Here is a 21,275-nt window from a genome sequence, read left to right on the forward strand (position 1 = left end):
GATGGAAAAAATTAGCGGAAACCCTGGTCATAAATAAGGCTAAGAATGAGCAAATACTTTGACTCTAGCTCTAGTACCGGGAGTAAGATTCGCAATGAGGGTTAAAAACACCACCACAAATTAGTACTTCAGCTTCTAAGGGCTTGTCTTACACACACAGCACTGTCACAGCCCTGTAGCGCTTACTGAAGAGACTACTCAGCAGACAGGAGAGACGGTAGCATTGCAGAGGGAAGACACCCCTGTCAACATAACACTGTTTACACAGGAAGGTTAGGTCGTGGTCTAAGTACATCATGCAGGAGTAGGCAAGTACACTAGGGCTTATGCAAGGTAGTTATGTTCCCAGAAAATCATTACTGTACCTTTCCTTACAGCTATTGCAGAGCTAGAAAAAGTACCCCTAAATGTACTTGAGTAAAAGTACAGCTGCTGCGGGGGGGGCACTTAAGTACAAGTCACCAGTGTCCATCTGCAAAACTACTTGTATAAAAGTACACACGCGCGTGCACAGGTCGCATCTTGATTGTACTCAAGTATCCAGAAGTGAAAGCAGCTGCACTTTTACTCATGTAACTTTTGGGGTACTTTTTCTACCCCTGCCTATAAGTGCGGGCCAGGCCTAAGCCCCATTCAGTGACACAGGACTCTTCCAGCTCTGGCTTTCAACCTGCTTCTGGTCCTTCCCACAGAACCCACGCTGGTATGTTCAGTGTTCTGCCTGGCGCTCCAGTCCTGAAAGTCCCTAACCAGGCTGGGGAATGGCCCTGCTGCAGTTTAGCCATAGCCAGACAGGTTGAACGTCTGTGGGTACATCTACACTGCTTAGTGACCCTCGGCTCAGCCTCAGGTTTAAGCCCAAACTCACCTAGTGTCTGCACACTGGCTTCTGACCAGGGTTTTCTTGGGCGTCCAGGAGAGACTGGGGTGCTGCCCAGCTGACTGGCAGAGCGCCCACTGGGGGCAGCGTGTGGCGCACTTCTGCAGGCGCATGTAACAACATTTATCCTGCCCTTGAGTGGAAAAAATCAGAGGGAACCTGCTTCTGATTCACAGCAAAACCTGCCCCAGGCCATGGGTCTGAACCCCAGACCTGCAGTGGGACGGGCTGGAGCCTGCTTATGTGGCAGTGTGAGCACAGGCGGCCAGGCCCTGCCTCCCAGTGCTTCCCCGGCTGCAGGCAGGGGGCAGCTCCGCATCCCGCACGGCTGTGGGATTCAGCCCCCGCTGCCCGGGTCCTGCTCAGCCGGCAACACGTGGTCAGCCCTGGCCCGGCGCGCTGGGCGCAGCCTCCTCCCTGCTCCAGCCCTCCGTAAAGCCGTCGATCGGCCGGGGGCCCCCTCCTCCGACTGGGCTCGGCCCGGGGAGGGGAGTCCCGCCTGCCCCTTTCCTAGGCGGGTGCCGCTGCTGCGGGGTCCTATCGATGGGAACTGCAGCGCCCCGGCCAGCAGCGACCTGCCCCCGCCTCTCCACCCCGCGCTGGGTTACGTCAGGCCCTCTGACCCCACCCCCCGCCTGCCCCCCACAGCCTCAGGCCCTACCTCCCCCCCGCTCAGCCTGCCCCACATGCCCCACAGCCTACGTCCCCCTGCCCCCCGCAGCCTCCAGCCCTCCCTCCCCCCGGCTCAGCCTGCCCCACATGCCCCACAGCCTGAGCCCGCCTGCCCCCCTCCCCCGCCTGCGGCCCCTCCACTGCGCCTCCCCCCGCGCCCCTTGGCTCCGCCTCTCTCGCTTTCGGTTCTTCGGCTGGTCCCGCTGTGCAGCGGGTCGAGGCACCAGTCGCACCCATGGCTCACAGCTGGCAGCAGCCGCCCTACATCCAGCCCGTGAGTCATGGGGGAGGGGGGGGCGCCGGGGGGGGGCCGAAGAATGGGGGTACAGGGAGGGGGGCCCCAGGGGGTGGCTGAGGAATGGGGGTGCACCAAGAGGGGGGCCCCAGAGGGTGGCTGGGGAACGGGGGGGCACCAAGAGGGGGACCCCAGGGGTTGGCCCTCACTCGTCCCACCTCCATTATGGGCACAGACTGAGTCACATGCTGGAAGTGACCAAGGGCGGATTTCCTGAGGTGGGGAGGGGCCACTGAGTATTATGTACTTAGTGTACAAACTACCTACGCTTATGTACAAAGTACTTATGCTGAACCAAGGGGCCCATCAAGTCCTCCAGATATTTGCCAGGTTTTACGGCAGGCTGCAGAAATGCGCTAGCCATACAAACCAAAATTTCCTAGACAATGATTTGTTTACGCTGCTCTGTATACTGGACACTGAAATGGAAGTGCAGTATTTCTGTTCCAATTCCATTTTTCAGTGGTAGCACGCTGTAATGCTTCTGCATTTTTGTGTCTGATTTTGTATGTTTTTAAGTGTGCTGAAACATGGGAGTACATACACAAGACAGACAAATCAGACTCTTGAAGCTGGGAAAGGCACAGTTGTCCAGAAAGGTGGAAAGCTGCTATGCTAAACTATCTGTTCACCCTTGTATTTAGCTGTGACACTTTAAGTACCTTTCCCAAACCTGGACAAGAGCTGTGTGTGGCTTGGATGCTTGTCTTTCTCACCAGCTGATGTTTGTTTAATAAGAGATATTATCTCTCCCAATCCACTGGGCTCCTATCTGTATCTTTAGGCACCTTTGCAAATGTGTCCCCAAACATCCGAAGTCTTGTAGAGAAAGAAGCAGCGAGGCAGGGTTCAGAAGGCAATGAGTGGGAGGGGGCCACAGCAGTTCATGGAACAGATCCTGGGCAAAACAAATCAATCAGTCCTGTAACACCTTAAAGACTAAGGCTGTGGCCCCGCTATGGTAATGTGGCACTTCAGATTATGCTAAGGAGGCCCTGCCAGGAATATACAGCGCTTTATTAGCATAATGGTGGCTGCGTGCGCTTCGAAACTGCTGGTTTCGAAACACACACTGCCCGTGTAGCTGGGGGCCTTTTGAAATGACCCCCCCTGATTTCAAAAGCCCCTTATTCCCATCTGGTTTTGGGAAGAAGGGGCTTTCAAAATCAGGGGGCTGTTTCGAAAGGCCCCCGGCTACACAGGCGGCATGCGTTTCGAAACCAGCAGTTTCGAAGCACGTGCAGCTGCCATTATGCTAATGAGGTGGTGCGTATTCATGGTATCGCCTCATTAACATATTCTGAAGTGCCACTTTACCGTAGTCCCGAACAGTTTTATTTATTTGGTAGTAAACTTTCATGGGCAAGATCCACTTTTTCAGATTCTGGAGCAGAACTGATCAAAATCAGCAAAATATAAAAAGCAAGGAGTGGGAGGGAGAGAGCAGCCTTCCTTAGAAAAGATGTTGGGCCCTGTGCATCCTTGCTATTAATGCCAATAAAACCAGGGACACGTTTCCCCCATTGGTGGCATTTCTCACTGCTAGACTATGGCATTTCACAGCTTCTTGGGAAAGAGGTGTTCCTTAGGAAATATGCCTGGGGCAGTCAAGTTAGAATGACGAACAAAGAATCAAGACCCTGGTATTTGGCATAATGGACGGTTTGAATAGGGGAGGGAGACCCCACAGAGAATGAGTAGCTGATATAGTAGATTGGTGTGGAGCTAGTCTACAGAAACTAAGTAACTAAGTCACCTCCTCAGGACAGGGAAAGATGGAAGGAAATATGGAGACACTGGGCACCAACAGGTGCTGAGCACTTGGGTTGATGATGATTGTGATGATAGTCAAGTTAGTTTGTGTCTGCAAAAACAAGCAGTCCTGTGGCTTCTTAAAAACTAACCAATTTATTTGGGCCTACGCTTTCATGGGGAAAAAGCCTCACTTCGTCAGATGCATGTGATGAAGTGTTTTTTCCCTCCACAAAAGTTTATGCCCAAATAAATCTGTTCATTTTTTAGGTGCCACAGGACTTGTTGGTATTTTTGGAGATATGATTGTTACTGTCCTGTGCCTTGTATATTCCTCTCCATCTGAGCGGAAAACTCCCTCTCAAATCAGCATCTCTGTGACCGATATCTTTGTACAGATGCAAACTACACAAGGTGTGAGGCAGAGAAAAATCAAGACCTGGGGTTTCCTGCGTGCATCTCTGAAGGACAGGATATGGACAGCAACATCCTGGTGGCCCTTAGTTGCCAGGCACATGGTTGCTGGGGTTGGGATGCTGAATGATGAGGCTAATAAATCTGTCAAAGCAAAAGGAAATCTGTCTTATTAGGTTCCTTGCAAATCAGTCCTTTGCATCTATAATCTCCCCTTCTATTTGTTTTTTTTGCCATCTGTGTAAGAAATTGTAGCATGCTTCCACTCAAGTCTTCTGACAAAATATGTTACTCCTGAAAGAATTAAGCCTCAGAGAAAGAGAAAACAAGTGGGGGAAAAGACAGCGATTCTTTTAAAGACCACAACATCAGTGTTTGCCCTTTGACAACCAGAAATGAACTTGATTTTATGCTTCTGTGGGGGTCATGTTGTTGATCTGTTCACAGGCTTCTTTCTTCTTTCAACTTCTCTTTTGGTTTTGAGCTTCTGAATACCACTTTGCTGGGGGGTGGGGGTCTTCTTCCAAAGCAGCAAAGTCATGCCACTCGGAGTTGGCTAGTCTGGGGTGTTTTAGTCCCTCTTCTTACTCCCAGATCGATAATATTGTATCGGAGGCCTTGTCTACACTACAGACTTAAAACCTGTTAGGTAAAGTTGCAGCCACCATAGTAATTACTACAGTGGTTCATGTTCATGCTACCACTGTGGGGTGGGGGTAAAAGTCTTCACCAGGAGTGCTTTCACCATCTTAAGAGGAGCAGTGAGAGGTTGCGAAGGGATGCTGAAAGCCTGAGAGCTGGACCCTGATGGGAAGCCAGGTGCTAGCTGGAGACCCACAGTCACTCCAGGGTGACATCCTGAGCTGTGATGGGCTTTCTTGTCATATTCGGAGATGGGGGAAACTGAGGCATGGGTAGGGGACTTGACTTGCCTGAGGAGAGCTCAGAGTTGATCCCAGATTTCTTGAACAAAACCTTTAGCCTCTTTACTAGGCCATGCTGCCTGGCAGTAGGGAAGGCCCCAGGATTGGGTGAGCTTTGTCTGTTTCATCTTAGCTGGGCTGCAAGGTGGGAATTCACGCTTGTGAGGAGAACTCCTGAGAGAGAAATTTGGCTGCATTTTGACTTTAGTTCATCGGGCTGGAATCAGCGTTGCCTCCAATTTTTGACATCCATGGGTAGAATAAATTTTATATGCCCCAAGGCGTGTGCAAATGTGCTCCACCAATGGAAGCACATGCTTCCCACTGTGGCTGGCAGTAGTCCAGTGATTTTCAGCCTGCCTGTTGTGAGAACTGTTGGAGCATACTGTGAAATTTTGTCAATTTCATCTCGCTGTTGTGCTTTGCAAAGCCGCTGTGGTGGGGGTGGGATTCATGACCCTGTGCCATCTGGTGCTCAAGCAGCAAGGCTGCCTGAGTCCGGGCTGGCTCAGGGTTGGTCATTCTGCCCCTCCCCCCCCCCCCATGGTGGCACTTTGTAGCACCCCCGTGAGGGGAAATGCTTATCCCACAGGATCCCGGTTGTGCCAGGAGGCAGCTGAAATGCTGCTTCTGGGGAGCTCATCCCCCGCTCCCTGCTGTGGCAAAGGAGAGGGAGGCAGAGTGGGAGCTTGATGGAACTAGAACCTGGTTTAAATGTCACGTCCTGGCTTCAATGGGCTGGCAGGGAGCAGAGGTGGCTTTCGGTGATCACTCGTTTACTCAACATCCCTAGCATGGGATTGAGCAGATTTTGAAAATGTGTCTTAGGTGGTGTAGTGTGGGGGGGATTTGAAGCCTTAATACATTTGATGCTTGTTTAGCTTGTTGTGTGCGTGCTGCTATGCTGCAACCCTCTCTAGTACAACTTTAACCATAGTAAAAGTAAGTAAGTGCGATGTTGATGAGCAATCGATTCAGCTGAAATAAGTGGGTGTGCCATGGAATTGTTTGTCTCATTGAAGTGTGCCGTGGTACTGAAAAGCTTAGGACCTCCCCACTGTGGGTGCTGTGCTTGGCAGCACCTGAGTCTCTCCTGGGTGGCCACCCAAGCACTCAGGTGACAGGGAACACCGGCTGGAATTGGTAGTGACTCATTCAGCAGAGGAATCTAAAGCTACAGCCAGATGAATGGGAAATGAACACCGACTTGGGATGAGAAAAGTGGTTCAAATATTGTACTGCTTCACTGCACACTATCTTGCTTTTTTGTTTCCTGGTCCTCAGACTGTCCCATTTACTGGCCCTATTCAAGGCGGTCTTCGCGATGGAATGATGGTTCTCATCAATGGAACTGTTCTTCAGACCTGTGACAGGTGCATGCTTGTAGGGATGTTCTGCTCTGTCTTGTGACTGAAATCAACTGTTGAAAACAATGGAATGTTTCTCTTCCCCGGAGCCTGACCAAAAAGAGAGTACAAGGTTCACTCTGGTGACTCAGAAGAATTTGTGCTAAAGTCCCCTGACCCTAATTCCATGAAGTACTGATTCATTCTAATTTTTTGACACAAAGTTATTCAGGTACAGCTTTGAGAACAGATGGTCCTCAGAAATTAGGGATGGAAAAGGTGGTCAACTCTGCATTGCTGATGGTGCAGAGATCCAAACCCAAATCCCAAAGCATTCCCAGTTCCTGGAACAGGTCAGCATAGTCTATGGGTGTCAGGGAATTGATATTCTTATCTCTTTGGTGTTCGAAGATGTCACATTTTTGTGCACAAATGTGTATCCATTTCTGTAGTTAGACATGCAAGAAACATCTGTGCAATTCAGCGTAGTTCAGGGGTCTGCAACCGAAATCATGAGCAGAGCCATTTTTTTCAAATTCAGTTACAAAATCAATCCTTCAAGAGCCACAATGCATGTGAATATGAGACAGTCTGTAGTAAATAATGCCAAACCATGCCTTTTATCACCCCTATTTCAATAACAACGCATACACAATTATTTGTATCAGTTAGAAAATTGTTACCCCCATCTCCAAGCTGTACCCGCTTCAGCCCCCAAATCTGCCTCCAATCCCCAGGCTTTACCCCCATCCCACAGACCCACCCCCCATCCCACCAGGTCCTGAAGGTGCCAGACCGCAGAGCTCCAAGATGGATTTCAAATCAACAGCAGGCTCAGTACCACTGACACACGCCTTGTAAATATTCATATTGTTCACCTGAACCCTGATCCTACAGATGTTTGCTAACAGGAACAGTCATGATTAATTCCAGTAACATCAGTGGAAGTAAGAAAAGTCTTTTTCCCAGAAGAAAGTGTTTTGAGGATAATAATCTTACGTGATCTTCAGCGAGAAAAAAATCAGAATAGGTTTAACTGTTCTCTTATTTATGAATATGATGAGGCTTTTGCTTGTTTTTCACAATAGATTGTGATCATAAATTGCTATTTTTTGTTAGACTTCCTGTGTAGAAATGTAATGACAGAAGAGACGTCTTTGCAAGGGGGGCAGGGGGGCTAGTCCTTGAGAGAGAAAAATTTTTGGATACAAGTAGAAGCACAATAGATCCCTTAATCACATCCAGTTTAGTTCATCTCTATACTTTTTTCCCTTCACAGATTCCATATAAACTTTCAGTGTGGAACCTGCCAGAATCAGAGAGCTGATGTTGCATTTCATTTTAACCCACGATTTGAAGAGGGTGGATATGTGGTTTGCAATACTTTTGAAAAACAGAGCTGGGGAAAAGAGGAGAGGAAATATGAAATGCCTTTTTCTAAAGGTCATGCCTTTGAGATTCGGGTTTTGGTGAAACATGACTCATTCCTGGTAATTTTTTTTAATACTGGATTTTATTCCAAATTAATCTTGCTTGGTTATTCTGATGACTCAAGGAACATTCTCACATCTGAAGAGTTATAGACGAACAATTCCCTTTTAAAGAGAACCTTTCTTGGGGAATCTTTCCGTTTATTTGAATGGACATGGATGAAAATACTGCACTTACTTCTTTTGCATTTTTGGCCTTGATGCTGGAAATACTTGTGCACGTGTTTAATTTACATATGTAAGAAGCCCCATTAACTTCAATGGGACTGCACAGTTGTATAACATTAAGCATGGACATATGTTTTTACAGGCTTCTGGCCTTAGTCCAGTGAGATAATTCAAAGAGGAGTCAGTTTTGCATATGTCGTTAGTCCGTTCCTAGTAAATTTTAAGTCATTTCTCGTAAGTTTCACTTTGGTGTTCTCACGCACTACCACAGCACTGCAGTGATTTGGCTACCATAGCTGTAGGGAAGTGTTGGTTTATTTTGAATGGTTGGCATTGGATTTTTGTAGAATGTCACCCAAATATCTCTATTGTTCTTTGGATTGTCATTTTTTTTTTAAAACAACCCTACCTTTTCTGGTGGGCGTAAGACGGTATCCTTGTTGCCAAAATACTGACTTCTGCTTGTTATACACGGCCAGGTCGCTGTGAATGGAAACCACTTTGTGGAGTACAAGCACCGCATTCCTCTTTCCAGAGTGGACACCATTGTGGTGTCAGGATCTGTGCAAGTAGCAAACATCAGCTTCCAAAACGCTGCGGTAAGTGCCGATTGTAATCATGAATGTACTTCAGAACCACCAGGCTAATTAGGGAGACCTAGTACAGTCAACCCTCGCTATAGCGGACCCTGTTTCACCGGGCATCGGTAATAACGAATGTCCTCCAGCCTCCCACCGCCCCAAAGAAAGTAGAGTACTGTCCTGTACTTCAGCAACTCACCAGAGGTGCCATGGGTTCTCCTGTGTCTGAGACTGCCACGGCCATGGGGTCCCTGGCCAAAGCTTGGAGAGCTGACACCGCCACATCCTGCCCCCGGCTGAGATCCGTGGTGGTGATCCCTGTGAGGGGCTGCGGGGAGGGATAGAGTGGCAGCAACAGTTCAGAGCCAGAGAAGCCCCTGTGCTCTGCCCTGAGTGCAGGCAGGTTGGAGCCTAAGGAGTCACTGCACTCAGGGCAGAGCACGGGCGGCTGGGAGTGGGAGAAAGAAACCCTCTGATATAACGGACTTTAGGTTTTAACGTACGCCCGTCCCCAGTATTAGTCCATTATAGTGAAGATTTACTGCATTTGTAGAGATTTGGGGCAGGAGCAAATGAGAATCTGAGGTCCTCCTGGGAGCTGCCAGGTACCTCAAACTGGCCTTTTCTGAACTATTGCTCCCGGGGTGGTGCTTTATCAGTGTCAGACTGATGGTGGGAGCAGGGGACGCTATTTGTTGGGTATCTACCAAAAACTCTGCTCTCAGAATTCACTGACTTTTGCATGGCTGTCGCTAAGAACAGAATGTGTCCCACTGCTTCCACTTTAGGCAGTATAGACGGGAAGCTGGTATTAAACAATCATCTAAATAGGGATCTTGCCATGTCCCCTTTCAATAGTTATTGTAACTTTCTCCTTTCTCCACTGGTGCAGTGTACAGACTTTTAAAATCAGTACACAGAAATAAGTTAAATGAACGAGTGGGTTGCCTTTCAGAATGGGGAATGTGGCTCTTGTGGAATTTGTAAGCACATTTTCATTTTAACTGCCCGTGTTTCTAGGGGCGGCCAGTTTAGATGTGTGATATTTTTTCTCCTTTCCTTTCTATTTGTAGCCAAATGTTGCCTTCCCATACCAGCCTCAAAATTTTGTAAGTCTTTATAACAGTTAGTGTGTGTGTGTGTGTGTGTGTGTGTGTGTGTGTGTGTGTGTGTGTGTGTGTGTGTGTGGAGGGTGGTTTTTTTTGTTTTGTTTTTTTAAATCTGAAGTGCAGAAAAATGAGGTGACTAAGAATTGCAACTGAGAATGTGATTTCAGAAAGTCGAAAGAGTGTTTGGAGAAGTGACACCTCTGAATTGTTGCTTGGGGAAAGAGTAATACCCACTGGGTTATCCAACAGTCCAAAAGTTAATCTGCAGACCAGCTTTCCTATGGGAAAGGTTCCATACGCTTGCATTGATGAACTTGCATGCTTTGTTTGATACCTGACATTCCAGTGGAGATAGAGCTGTAGGGGGATTGAGTTAAATAACACTAAAGACGAATATTAAATGTGGTAGGAATGACCTCAGTGTGGTCTGGTGGATCTCAGTCTGGTTCTCAGGGGCTGGGTCACAACTACTGATGCTGATTGAAAATATATAAAGAACTTGAAAGAATAAAGAAAAACCTCCAGATTCGAATCATTCAGAAACCTCCTTTTCTTAATAAGATTTTCCATGCACAGAGCAAAATGTAAAAGTGCACAATAACATAAATAGTTCATAATCTAGTATGTGACACAGGATTAATCCTCCACAAAGATCTCTGGAATAATTAGTATTTAAGACACTGTGGCTATGTTTTTTAATCAAATTTTATGGGTGCTTTTGAGCACTCTCAGCTTGTAACCTAACTGAAAACTAAAGCCACTCGTTTCCCCATATTTTGATTGCTGTTCCCTTCCAATAATCTGACTGTTGTGTACAAATTCCCCCCTCTCGCGCCCCCAACTGACCTTTGAGCACACGGGAGATGGCAGAGTCTTTTCACTGCTTTGTCTGGTGAAATAGACATTGGACTGAGCTAAGCACCACAATGACTGGGTTTAGTTTTCACAAACTCCAGTGGTTCCTAAGTCTACCCTACTCTAGGGATGACCTTGGCTCATGATCTTTAACCTCTTTCTCTAGATTCACCGTTGAAGGTTCTGGTTTACTTTTGAGGCACTGGACAAGGAATTCTCCTCAGGATTCAGGGGAAATGCAGGATGCTCAGATCTGTTGAAAATAAAGTTTTTTTTTAAACTCATGGTTGATGTAATTTTGGTTGTGCAGCCTTGTGTTAGTGAACACTGGGGCTACCTAACAGAGCTAATGACACCACACTGATGAGGGATTGAAAGGTCTATCATGAGGCAACTCTGATGATATTTACTCTGACACCTGTCTGTTACCATTGCTGTCACTGTTTATTTGGAATAACCACTGCTGAAAAATTCACATCCCTATATGTATAAAATGCAACTTTTCCACAAAGAATCATCAGCTTAAAAAGAAAGATTTATGGAAAGAAGAGCAGAATAGAAAATGCAGTTCCTGGGTAGTTCACTGTATTGCAGGAATAACTCCTCCATCATTATAAATAACAGTAAATACTCATTGTCTGATGAGAAGACAATTGCTAAGTATTGTCTCTGTTTATAGCAGGAGGAAATTGAATCACAAGCAGAAGCGCCGGTACAGCAAAGCTTTTAAAACACATGCATCACATTGCCTTTACTTCCATGAGATATACACAGACTTAAGCACTTTTCCTACACAGGATTGCTTTCTTGAATTCAGGCCAGATGAGGGCCATAGTTATTCATGTTGGGGGCCACTGTATATTACCGTGTGCATACTCCCAGTTCCCATGGAATTTGTGTGCTCATGGAATGAGCTACTTCTCGCTGTGAGTAAGGCTGGTCCTCTAAGATTCTGTCCCTTTGACATTTGCCCAAGTTTGCATATAACCTTCATGGAAGAGTGTGTACCCAATGTCTTGTGACACCCAGCTAGGTGCTGAAATCACTGGACCACACTGTTTCTGTAAGCTGATTTTGCTATTCAGAGAGGACTGTTAATTCAAGCCTTTTGAGCTAATTTATTTCTTTTTTGTTATATTTAGCCTCCAGGTGCTTGGCCTACATCAGCTGGGATTGTAAGTGTTTACTCTAACTATCTGGCATTTTGCTCCTTTCGGTGGCTTGTATGACCCAATGTTGGAAATCAGAACAAATCTGGCAAGCTGTATTTATTTTTCACTCCACAAAAAAATGGGAAGCAAGAATTGTTCCATGGCCTCAGAATTCTGAATAATTTTCTCAGTAAGAACCATATCGTCAGAGCACACAACCACCATGGTGGTATGCCAAAAGAGAGCAAAAGAATCGCTGTTTGGCCTTTCTTTGTGACTTTCTCAGGGTTAATTTGAACACTAACGAAGATTCACTTCTTTTCTGTGTTGCTAGTGCCTCCTAGTGGCGATTCTCTTATTTGTGAGTGACCAAGTTTTAATTTCTGCTTTTCAGACCAATGCAGATTTCCTGTCTACGCAGTTTGCTCCTGGACCAGCATATAATGTGAGTTCAAGTGATGCTAAATCCGTTTGTATTAACTCTAGGGAATTTTTTCTGCTTGATTCAATGGGTACGTAGAGTTCTGTTTTATATCATCAAAAAAACCCAAGTAGTCCCATAGCACCTTAAAGACTAATAATTTTATTTATTAGGTAACGAGCCAGTGGTCAGCAACCTTTCCAAGGCAAAGTGCCCAAATTTGACCTTTTGACCTCTGCATACGGTCCGAATGCCAGTGACACTTTTTAAAGTCACTAGGAGTCCTACTTACAACAGCTTCAGTAATAAGTAAATTAAGATGCAGGGTTTTACCATTTGAATCCACAGGCAGCCTGGCTTTGATCTAGCTCCTGGCTGCATGGGGGAGGAGCGGCAGGGCTAAGCTCCCACCTTGTGTGCAGGTGAAAATTGGTTCATGTGCCACACTTGATTGCTGACCCCTGCAATGAGCTTTCATGGGTCAGACCCACTTCATCAGATTTGCAAGAGTAAATACAATTGCTAGTCTTTAAGGTGCTACAGGACTGATTGATTGATTGTTTGAGACGCTACAGACTAACAGAGCTACCCCTCTGAATCTTTTGTGTTATGTAAGTAGAAGATAATTCAATTTGCCTGAATAGTGTCAGTCTGATTTTTACATCAGTGTAACTGAGAGCCTAACAAGGCCTAACCCCCTTATTCCAGGTCTGCTAAGGCAAGCTTAGTAGGAACTAAAATGGCTAACGTGTTTTGTACCTTCCTTGTTCACGCAATTTTAAGGCTCTAGACTGGATGTTGTTACTTGGATGCTACTGTGAACTGAAGAAATCCCAGAGGACCTTGAGCTTCCACTGCTATTTAGAGGAGTAGAATTAGGCCGATGTTCAGTGCTTTAAGAATCCCATCCAAGAAAGTTTGGGCCCTTTGATTTGTTGTACAGCTTCCAACAACTGTGCTCTCATGAGGCTGCATGACTGCCACTAAGAACACAATGTGTCCTACTGGTTCCGCTTTAGGCCATATAAATAGGAAGCTGTTATAAACCAACCATCTAAATAGGGACCTTGCAATATTCCCTTTCAACAGTTATTGTAACCCTCCTGCCTTTTCTACTGGCATAGTTAACAAGCTTTTAAAAATATGGCACAGCTTAAAAAAAAAAAGTGAGTTGCTTTTAAAAATTGGAAATTTGGCTCTTATGGAATTTGTAAGCACATTTTCATTTTAACTCCCCACATTTCTTGTGGTGGCCTTTTTAGGGCTACGTCTACACTAGCCAAAAACTTAAGTTTACTAATGAAGCGCTGAAATACATATTCAGCACCTCATTAGCATGTGGGTGGCTGCGGCACTTTGAAATTGATGCGTCTTGCTGCCGCGCGGCTCTTTTTTGAAAGGACCCCGCCTACTTCGAAGTCCCCTTATTCCTATGAGCAGATGGGAATAAGGGGACTTCAAAGTAGGCGGGGTCCTTTCGAAAAGGAGCCTCGTCTGGATGAGCCGCGTGGCAGCGAGCCACGTCAGTTTCAAAGTGCTGCGGCCGCCTGCATGCTAGTGAGGCGCTGAATATGTATTTCAGTGCTTCTTTAGTAAACTTCGAAATGGCCATTTGCATGGCTATTTTGAAGTTTTTGGCTAGTGTGGCCAGATGTGTGATATTTTTTCTCCTTTCTTTTCTATTTGCAGCCAAATGTTTCCTTCCCACCTGGACCATACCAGTCTCAAAATTTTGTAAGTCTTTGATGTTTTATTTTGTGGTTGGCATCAGCATGGGGTGGGGAAGGGGGTTCTTTTAAAATTTGAAGTGCAGAAAGATCAAGTGAAAAGGAATTGTGGCTGAAAATGTGATTTCAGAAAGCTGAAAGATTGTTTGGAGGAGTGGATGTCTCTGAATTATCGCTTGGAAGAAGAAGAATACCCACTGGGTTATCCAACAGTCCAAACGTTAGTCTACAGACCAGATTTCCTATGGGAAAGGTTCCATACACTTGCATTGGTGAACCTGCATGATTTGATTGATACCTGGCATTCCAGTGGATGTCGGGTGTAGGAGATTGAGTTAAACAACACTGAAGGCAAATACTAAATGTAGTGGAAATGACCTCAGTGTGGTTTGGTGCTGCTTTCAGTGCGGTTCTCAGGAGTCGGGTCACAACAACTGGTGCTAAGTGAGGGTCTCATTGGAGAGTGAATGCCAATGACTGAGTGGGCCATGGAGACCAATCTGTTCCCTCATCCCCCTCCGAAGGGCTCCCTGCAGAATGGAAAGGTTGGATTTGCATCCTCTGTGCCGCACCTGTTCTACAGAGGAGTAGGCCCAACATGAAGTGTTCACACCCAGAGTCAGGCGTTGCCAGGGCTCTGCGTAGTTGGAGCTGGGGTTTTGTTTGTCTTTTACCGAGAAAGTACAAGTGGCTCCACTCTTCTGGAGTTCCTGGGTGTTCAGCTGTGATGTTACATTTTGGGGCCCTCTCTAGGTGAATGTTCCATGACAACCAATAATGCAGGCAGTGCATTAGAAATTCATCTAATGCAAGGCACAGTCAGCCTGTGCAGCTCCTTGCCTGAGGATGTTTTGAAGACCAGGACTTCAACAGTGCTCGAAAAAGAGCTGGATAAACTCGTGGAGGTCAGGTCCATCAGTAGCTATTAGCCAGGATGGGCAGGAATGCTGTCCCTAGCCCAGGGGTGGGCAAAATCTGTCCCACCCAGCTGATTAGCAGAATGTGCATAGTTACAGCCAGCGGCATGTGTTCGGCTGCCCCGCCCCCGACCTTGTTCTGTCTTCAGCCGAGGAGTCTCCTGCTAGCTGTGCAGAGGAGGAGGGGCTAAAGGGGAGAGGGTAGTGCTGAGGTCAGGGTGTTCCCCTGTACCCCATCTCTGCAGTGGAGGGATGAGGGAGAAGGAAACACATGGTGGAGCTGCTCCTCTCTGAAGCAGGGGTGGTAAGTGACTCATTTAGGAGTGCAAAGCAGGACAGATTTCCCTTAAAGAGGCAGAGGATGGCTTCTCTCACAGCAGCCAACACACACACGCAGTCTGTGCCCCACACACATAATCAATGTTACATATACACCGCGCGCACACAGTCTGTCACAGTCTGCTGCCCAGATATGATGTTTTCTTTCACACTCCAACACTCCCTTTGTCTCTCTCCGAAGCCCCTAGCCTTACCCCTTCTGGGGGCCCCAGAGCCAGCCTGGAACCAGTGCCAAAATTTGTGGAGTTGCCCTCTGCAAAAATTATTGCCCACTCCTGTTCTAGTGTCTGTTTCTCAAAAGCTGGAAATGGGGGACAGAGGATGGATCGCTGGATGATTCCCTGTTCTGTTCATCCCTCTGGGACACCGGGCATTGGCCACTGTCAGAAGACCAGATACTGGGCTAGGTGGACCCTTGGTCTGACCCAGTCTGGCCATTCTCATATCTTGCTTTTTTAGATACACAGCCTCTAAAGTCATCCTTTTTTCTACACTAGAGTCTCAGCTGGTGAAAAATCCCACTACTGCTAGATATGGAACAATGCTGATTTACACCACTGGAGGATCTGGCTTGTAGGTTATGCAGCCAGAAGCCTATTCCCCATCCCCGTTGGACAAATACTTCCTAGTACATGTCTTATTGCCCTAATATAAAACCATGGTAGGCCCACATCTTGAATACGGCATATAGTTGTGGTTTCCTCATCTCAAAGAAGGATATGTTGGCATTGGACAAGGTTCAGAAAAGGGCAACTAAAATGATTAGGGGTTTGGAATGGGTCCCCTGTGAAGAGAGATTAAAGAAAGTAGGATTTTTCAGCTTAGAAAAGATGAGACCAAGTCAGTGGGGGCAGGGGGAATATAGTAGAAGTATAGAAAATCATGAGTGGTGTGGAGAAAGTGAGCAAGGAAAAATTGTTTTTGTTCCCATAATGTAAGCACTAGAGGACACCAATGAAATGAATGGGCAGCAGGTTAAAAACAAGTAAAAGGAAGTTCTTCTTGACACAGCGCACAGTCAACCTGTGCAACTCCTTGCCAGATGAGACTGTGACAGCTAGGACTATAATAGAGTTAGATGAATTAACGAAGGTTAGGTCCATTAATGGCTATTAGCCAGGATGGGTAAGGAATGGTTCCTCTGTTTGTCGGAAGCTTGTGATGGCTGTCAGGAGAGAGATGGCCTAATCGTTACCTGTTTGGTTCACTCCCTCTGGGGCAACTGGCATTGGCCGCTGTCAGCAGAGAGTATACTGTGCTGGATGGACCTTTGGTCTGACTCAGTATGGTTGTTCTTATGCTTTTCACTAGAGCTAATAACAGTAGCCTGCGCTGGTGGTTGGGCATCCTTGAACTTACATAGTTCACCCGTGCCACTTGCATGCCGCTACTGCCACACTACTATTTTTAGTTGCTGTCACCGTCAGAACTAGCGTATGTTTGTCTGCCTGTGCTGGGAAGCACTATCTCAGCTGCAGAACCTTCAGGCCAGGTCTACACTAGACCTAAAAGTCAATCTTAGATACTCAATTCCAGCTGCGAGAATTGCGTAGCTGGAATCAATGTATCCAAGATCCTTTTTTCTGGCTGTCCACATGAAACTCTCCCATTGACCTCCCTTACTCTTCAAGAGAAGGAGGAGTATCAGAGCTGACCATTGAGCCCTGATGGTGCAATTTAACACGTCTCCACTAGAGGCGTGAAATTGGACCCTGGAAGATTGACCCTGAAAAAGTTGATCTTCCGGTAAGTGTAGATGTACCCACAGTGGTATAGAAACTTGATATATTCAGTATTGCTTCCCCTGCAGTGCAGGGCAATGCCTAATGCATTGTAAGATTATTTGTGCTCCGTACAGGTGACAGAATCAGCTCCTGAATGGACCTGAAACATCCTGACACTTTTGTTGGAGGATCTGTCTAACTTCCTTTCGAATTTTTTTAACAGACGTGCATTTATTAAACTCCCAGTCGTGGGCGAAAATACAAAGGAAGGAAATCCATTTTCAATGATCTTTTTAAGCCTCTTTCCCATATCTTTCCCTAGTCTGTGCCATATCACGCTTCGATTGTTGGAGGACTTTATCCATCAAAATCTGTGATAATAATGGGGACCGTTCCTCCTGATGCTGATGGGTGAGTAGCAGAAACAGCTCTGTGTCTGTGTTGCAGCTAGATTTAGGCTGTGTCTGCCCTAAGTGTTTTTCCATATCTCCCAAGGTTGAAATAAGTCAAGTTGAAAAATTTCAGGGTATGTCTAATTTATGTTGGTTCGACACACTGTGATCAATCCGCTAGAGTTCCATTTTTGCCGCGTCATTGAAGACACAGCAAAATTCCTTTCTCTGGCCTTGGCTGCAGAGAGAGGTGGCAATCTAGTGGAGAGTGTCTGGGAGCCAAGACTCTTGAGTTCTGTCATCTTCCACTGTGGGGGAAGTCTAACCTAATGGTTCGAGCAGGCAACTGGGAGCCTTCTGTTCTCCCCCCAAGGGAGGTGGGGGTTTAGTGGTTAGCGTGGAGAGAGAGGCTGGGAGCCAGAATTCTTGGGTTCCTTTCCCACCACCTGGGGGTGTGTGTGTGGGAGTCTAGCTTAGTGCATACAGCGGGGGGGCCAGGAGCCAGGACTCTTGAGTGGTATTCCCCCAGGAGAGCAGGGTCTATTAAAACTCCCAAGAGAAGTGAAAGGGAACTGCAGTTGCTCAGTATTTATGAAACTAAGACAGTAGATGACTCAATGCCATATAACAGGTGCCAGCTATTAACTAATTGAACTAGCCACAAATTCCAGCTACAAAATTAAAGGGAGAGATGTGCTATTTTACGTGGTGTAGCCAACCAGGCTCGGGTTCCCCAGAAACGAGGCTGCACCCAGAAGGCGAGTGCTATATTTGGTTTATTGAAAGCACGTGACACCCGCAATGGGAGCCCCGGAGACGCCGCAGTCACCAGTGGGGGAAAACCCGACGCGTCGGAGCTTCGCTCGGGGAGACGCTCTGTAACAGGCCTCCTAACGCTAGCTGATAAAGCTGAACTCATTAACATAAGATTGCCTATGCATTCCTTATCACTATTTCTTGTGGCCTACTGCCAGCGTAGCCTTGAAGTCTTGGCAAGCAAGCCTTGTTTGCGGTTGTTGCCATGGCAGGGTTAGTTGTTTCGCAGCTTTTCACCTTGCACAGACTGGTCTGTTTGGAATTCTCCTGAGGATTCACAGAGGGGTCAGACTGCACTCTCGACCGTTACCAAGTCTTCTCGCACCCTACCCGTGGCTTAAGGGCATGCGCTGTGAGACTGCTTGATATTCACTTTGCACTTCAGCTCTCATTAATCATATTGTGGCCATCCGTGTCCTGCCCCACCTTTAAAACTGTAGCAAATGGCAGTTGCTTTGTTTAAAAGGGAGGCAGTTTCATACATGGGTTTTGCCCCTGTGTGTTTAGATTCCAGGTCAACCTGAAATCAGGTGGAAACATTGCCTTCCATATAGGCTCCAGATTCTCTGAGAACGCCATTGTCCGCAACAGTTTCCTGCAGCAGTGCTGGGGGTCTGAGGAGCGGAACCTCCCGAGTGGCATGCCTCTCGTCCGTGGGCAGAGTTTCACAGTGAGCCAAACCTTGTTAAACTAGTCGCTCCCGGAACCATCCTGGCCATGGGGTGGGGCAGGGGCACGGCGTGGGGAAGGGATTGAGCGGAGTGGGGTGGAGCAGAGGTGTGGCGGGCCTGGGGCCTGCAGTGGGGGGGGTTGCCTTGGGCCCTGCATCTGGGGCACTGGAGGAAGTTTGTGGGGGGGTTGCCCCTGCCTCTCCGCCCCCCTAGGGATAGCCCTGGTCGGTCATTTTGCTGATTAACAAGGATATATTTCTTATGGACCTTGAAACCTTTGCAATCCCTTAAGCACATCTGGCAAGAGAACCAGAAAATTGTGAATTGTGGTGTCTTTTATGTGTCTAATTTGAGACCCTTTAAAGGGGCCTGATTTTTTTCAGAGGGCACCATTGTAAATGAGACCTTTTCCCTGTCTCAAGCTAAGGGCTCAAAAAGCAGTGCTAAAACCCCTAGTCACTCTTTAAAGGTTAGGTCAGTATTCTTAGTCAGGGTCACAGTACAAGGACTGACAGCCCTTATGCTTCAGGGAACAAGCCAATGAGCTGCTGGAATCCATTAGAAATTTCCCTCCATTTAGCTACATTAAAGGCTTTACTGTTCATAAATGTTGCTGCTGGATGCAGACTTCTCGCGCCAGGTCTACTCTACAAAAGAAACTCGACTTCAGATACACAACTCTAGCTACGAGAACTGCATAGTTGAAGTCAGCGTATCCTAAACTGACTGTTTTTCCTGACGTCCCCAGTGAAACTTTCCTGTCGACTTCCCTTCCTCCTTGTGACTGCAAGGAACTCTGGAGTCAACCATAGCACGCTCAATGTTTGATTTAGCATGTCCCAACCAGACAGACTAAGTTCAGTCCCAGGCAATGGACCTCCAGGCTGTCCATTTTCATGTGTGTAGACATGTCTCAGTGCCGTACTATTGTAAATCTCAGGGTACATCTACACTTACCGGAAAATGGACTCTTTCAGAGTTGCTTTTTCCAGGGATTGATTTAACGTGCCTAGTGGGGGATGCACAAAATCGAACCGTTCATAAAGGCTCAACAGTCAGCCCTGGTACTCCTCATTATTGCAATCTTCGATATGTCAATTCCAGCTACGCAATTGTCATAGCTAGAATTGCGTGTCTGAGGTTGACTTTTAGGTTTAGGGTAGACCTGGCCTCAAAGAAGCAACATGTAGCATTTGACATTTTCAGAGCTGAGGAGCTCTGTCAGCTAACCTGCCCTCACCTCAGCCCAGTGGGATAGGTGAGAAAATGTCCATAACCCCCTTTTATGGATGGGAAATCTTAAATGTAGTGGCTAAATGACAAACCTTTGAGCAAACAGCAAACCTTTGAGAGCTGGTGTTGGAACTCCAGGGCCCCTGACTGCAGTCTCTTGCTCTGCCTATTCATACACGCTGTCCTGCGTGGCAGGAAGGGAGCCTCACAGATACGTCCTTGTGTCTGAGGCCTGGGCTGAGCAACTGGTCAAAGCTTTGCTGATACACAGCAAAGTTAGTCTATGAACAAGAGGTAGGCTCCAACTCAGAGTCTGGCAAGAACAGGGTTGAAAATGCAGAAACTCACATTCCTAAGGGCTACGTCTACACTACATTCCCCTTTTGAAAGGGGAATGCAAATGAGGGAGGTTGAAAATGCAAATGAAGCACTGATTTGTAATCCTTGCACTTCATTTGCATAATCTCAGGCAATTGTGTTTTCAGAAGAGACTTTTTCAAAAGCAAAAACAGCCGTGTAGATGGGGTTCTTTGGAAAATAAAACCCATTTTCGAAAAAACCCTTCTTATTTTGTAGTGTAGACGTAGCCAAGAAGTGCAAGTGCAGAAACATTTCAGAAGGGTAGGCCCAGAAAACCCCAATATGAAGTTGATACAAACAGACACGTGAAGCCAAACATCTCATGACAACCTGTAGCACTAAAATGACGACTATGATCTACAGGTGCAACTTTTGCAAAAGTCTTTTTTAGAAAGGGGAAATTTCATATATTTTATGGTTTTGATGTATCATTCTGCACAGGCATTGCTTTTCACGCTCATTTCTGAATGTCTGTCTGTGGAAATTGTTCATTTTTTTTTTTTCTCCCCCATCCTTGGTTTGCAGATCTGGATTTTATGCGAAGCTCAGTGCTTTAAGGTGGCTGTGAATGGACAACACCAGTTTGATTACAACCATCGAGTTCATAACCTGCAGCAAATAGACAAGCTGGAAATAGAGGGTGATGTTATGCTCACCTCTGTTCAGGTTTAAAGATGAAATCCTACATACCCTTTATATAATGGTCAGCTGCTTTGTAGCCTCCAAAAGTAGCATTTAACTAGGGAATTTACTATTGCAATTCAATCAAGAATTGAGCTCTTTTTTATAACCACTTCAATCTACCTAGCAATCCTACTATTTCTACAATGCTAACCCATGCTTTCTGCATGTTTTTTGTACGCTGAAATTTTACTTTTGTTCAGATCACACTGTTAATTCGTAAGCTTTTATTATGATACTTTTTTTGTTCATTTCGTGCGTGCATGGTTAGGGAATCTGAACATTAACCTCATTATGAAAGCATGTGGAGAAAATATGTTGGTTTCTTGAGAACTCATTAAAAAAGCTTTCATATTGA

General features: G+C 46.4%; 1 protein-coding gene across 1 annotated transcript; it reads left to right on the top strand.

The window, feature by feature from the left end:
• Window positions 1-1,666: 1,666 nt before the first annotated feature.
• On the top strand, window positions 1,667-21,275 carry LGALS9 (galectin 9). The gene is made up of 11 exons (XM_075013916.1): window positions 1,667-1,826; window positions 6,221-6,309; window positions 7,562-7,772; window positions 8,420-8,539; window positions 9,595-9,630; window positions 11,628-11,660; window positions 12,031-12,081; window positions 13,747-13,791; window positions 17,087-17,175; window positions 18,480-18,642; window positions 20,762-21,275. The coding sequence occupies exons 1-11, from the start codon at window positions 1,788-1,790 to the stop codon at window positions 20,906-20,908; spliced, it is 1,023 nt and encodes a 340-aa protein (XP_074870017.1). The 5' UTR covers window positions 1,667-1,787; the 3' UTR covers window positions 20,909-21,275.

Source organism: Carettochelys insculpta, chromosome 19 (genome assembly GCF_033958435.1).
Source record: "Carettochelys insculpta isolate YL-2023 chromosome 19, ASM3395843v1, whole genome shotgun sequence".
NCBI lineage: Eukaryota > Metazoa > Chordata > Testudines > Carettochelyidae > Carettochelys > Carettochelys insculpta.

Bases quoted from the DNA above. Each gene is read 5' to 3' on its own strand.
- LGALS9 (XM_075013916.1), top strand. From the start codon at position 1,788: ATGGCTCACAGCTGGCAGCAGCCGCCCTACATCCAGCCC. The intron at 6,310-7,561 runs GTGCATGCTTGT...TTCCCTTCACAG, and splicing joins GTTCTTCAGACCTGTGACAG to ATTCCATATAAACTTTCAGT. The intron at 13,792-17,086 runs GTAAGTCTTTGA...ATCTTTCCCTAG, and splicing joins CATACCAGTCTCAAAATTTT to TCTGTGCCATATCACGCTTC.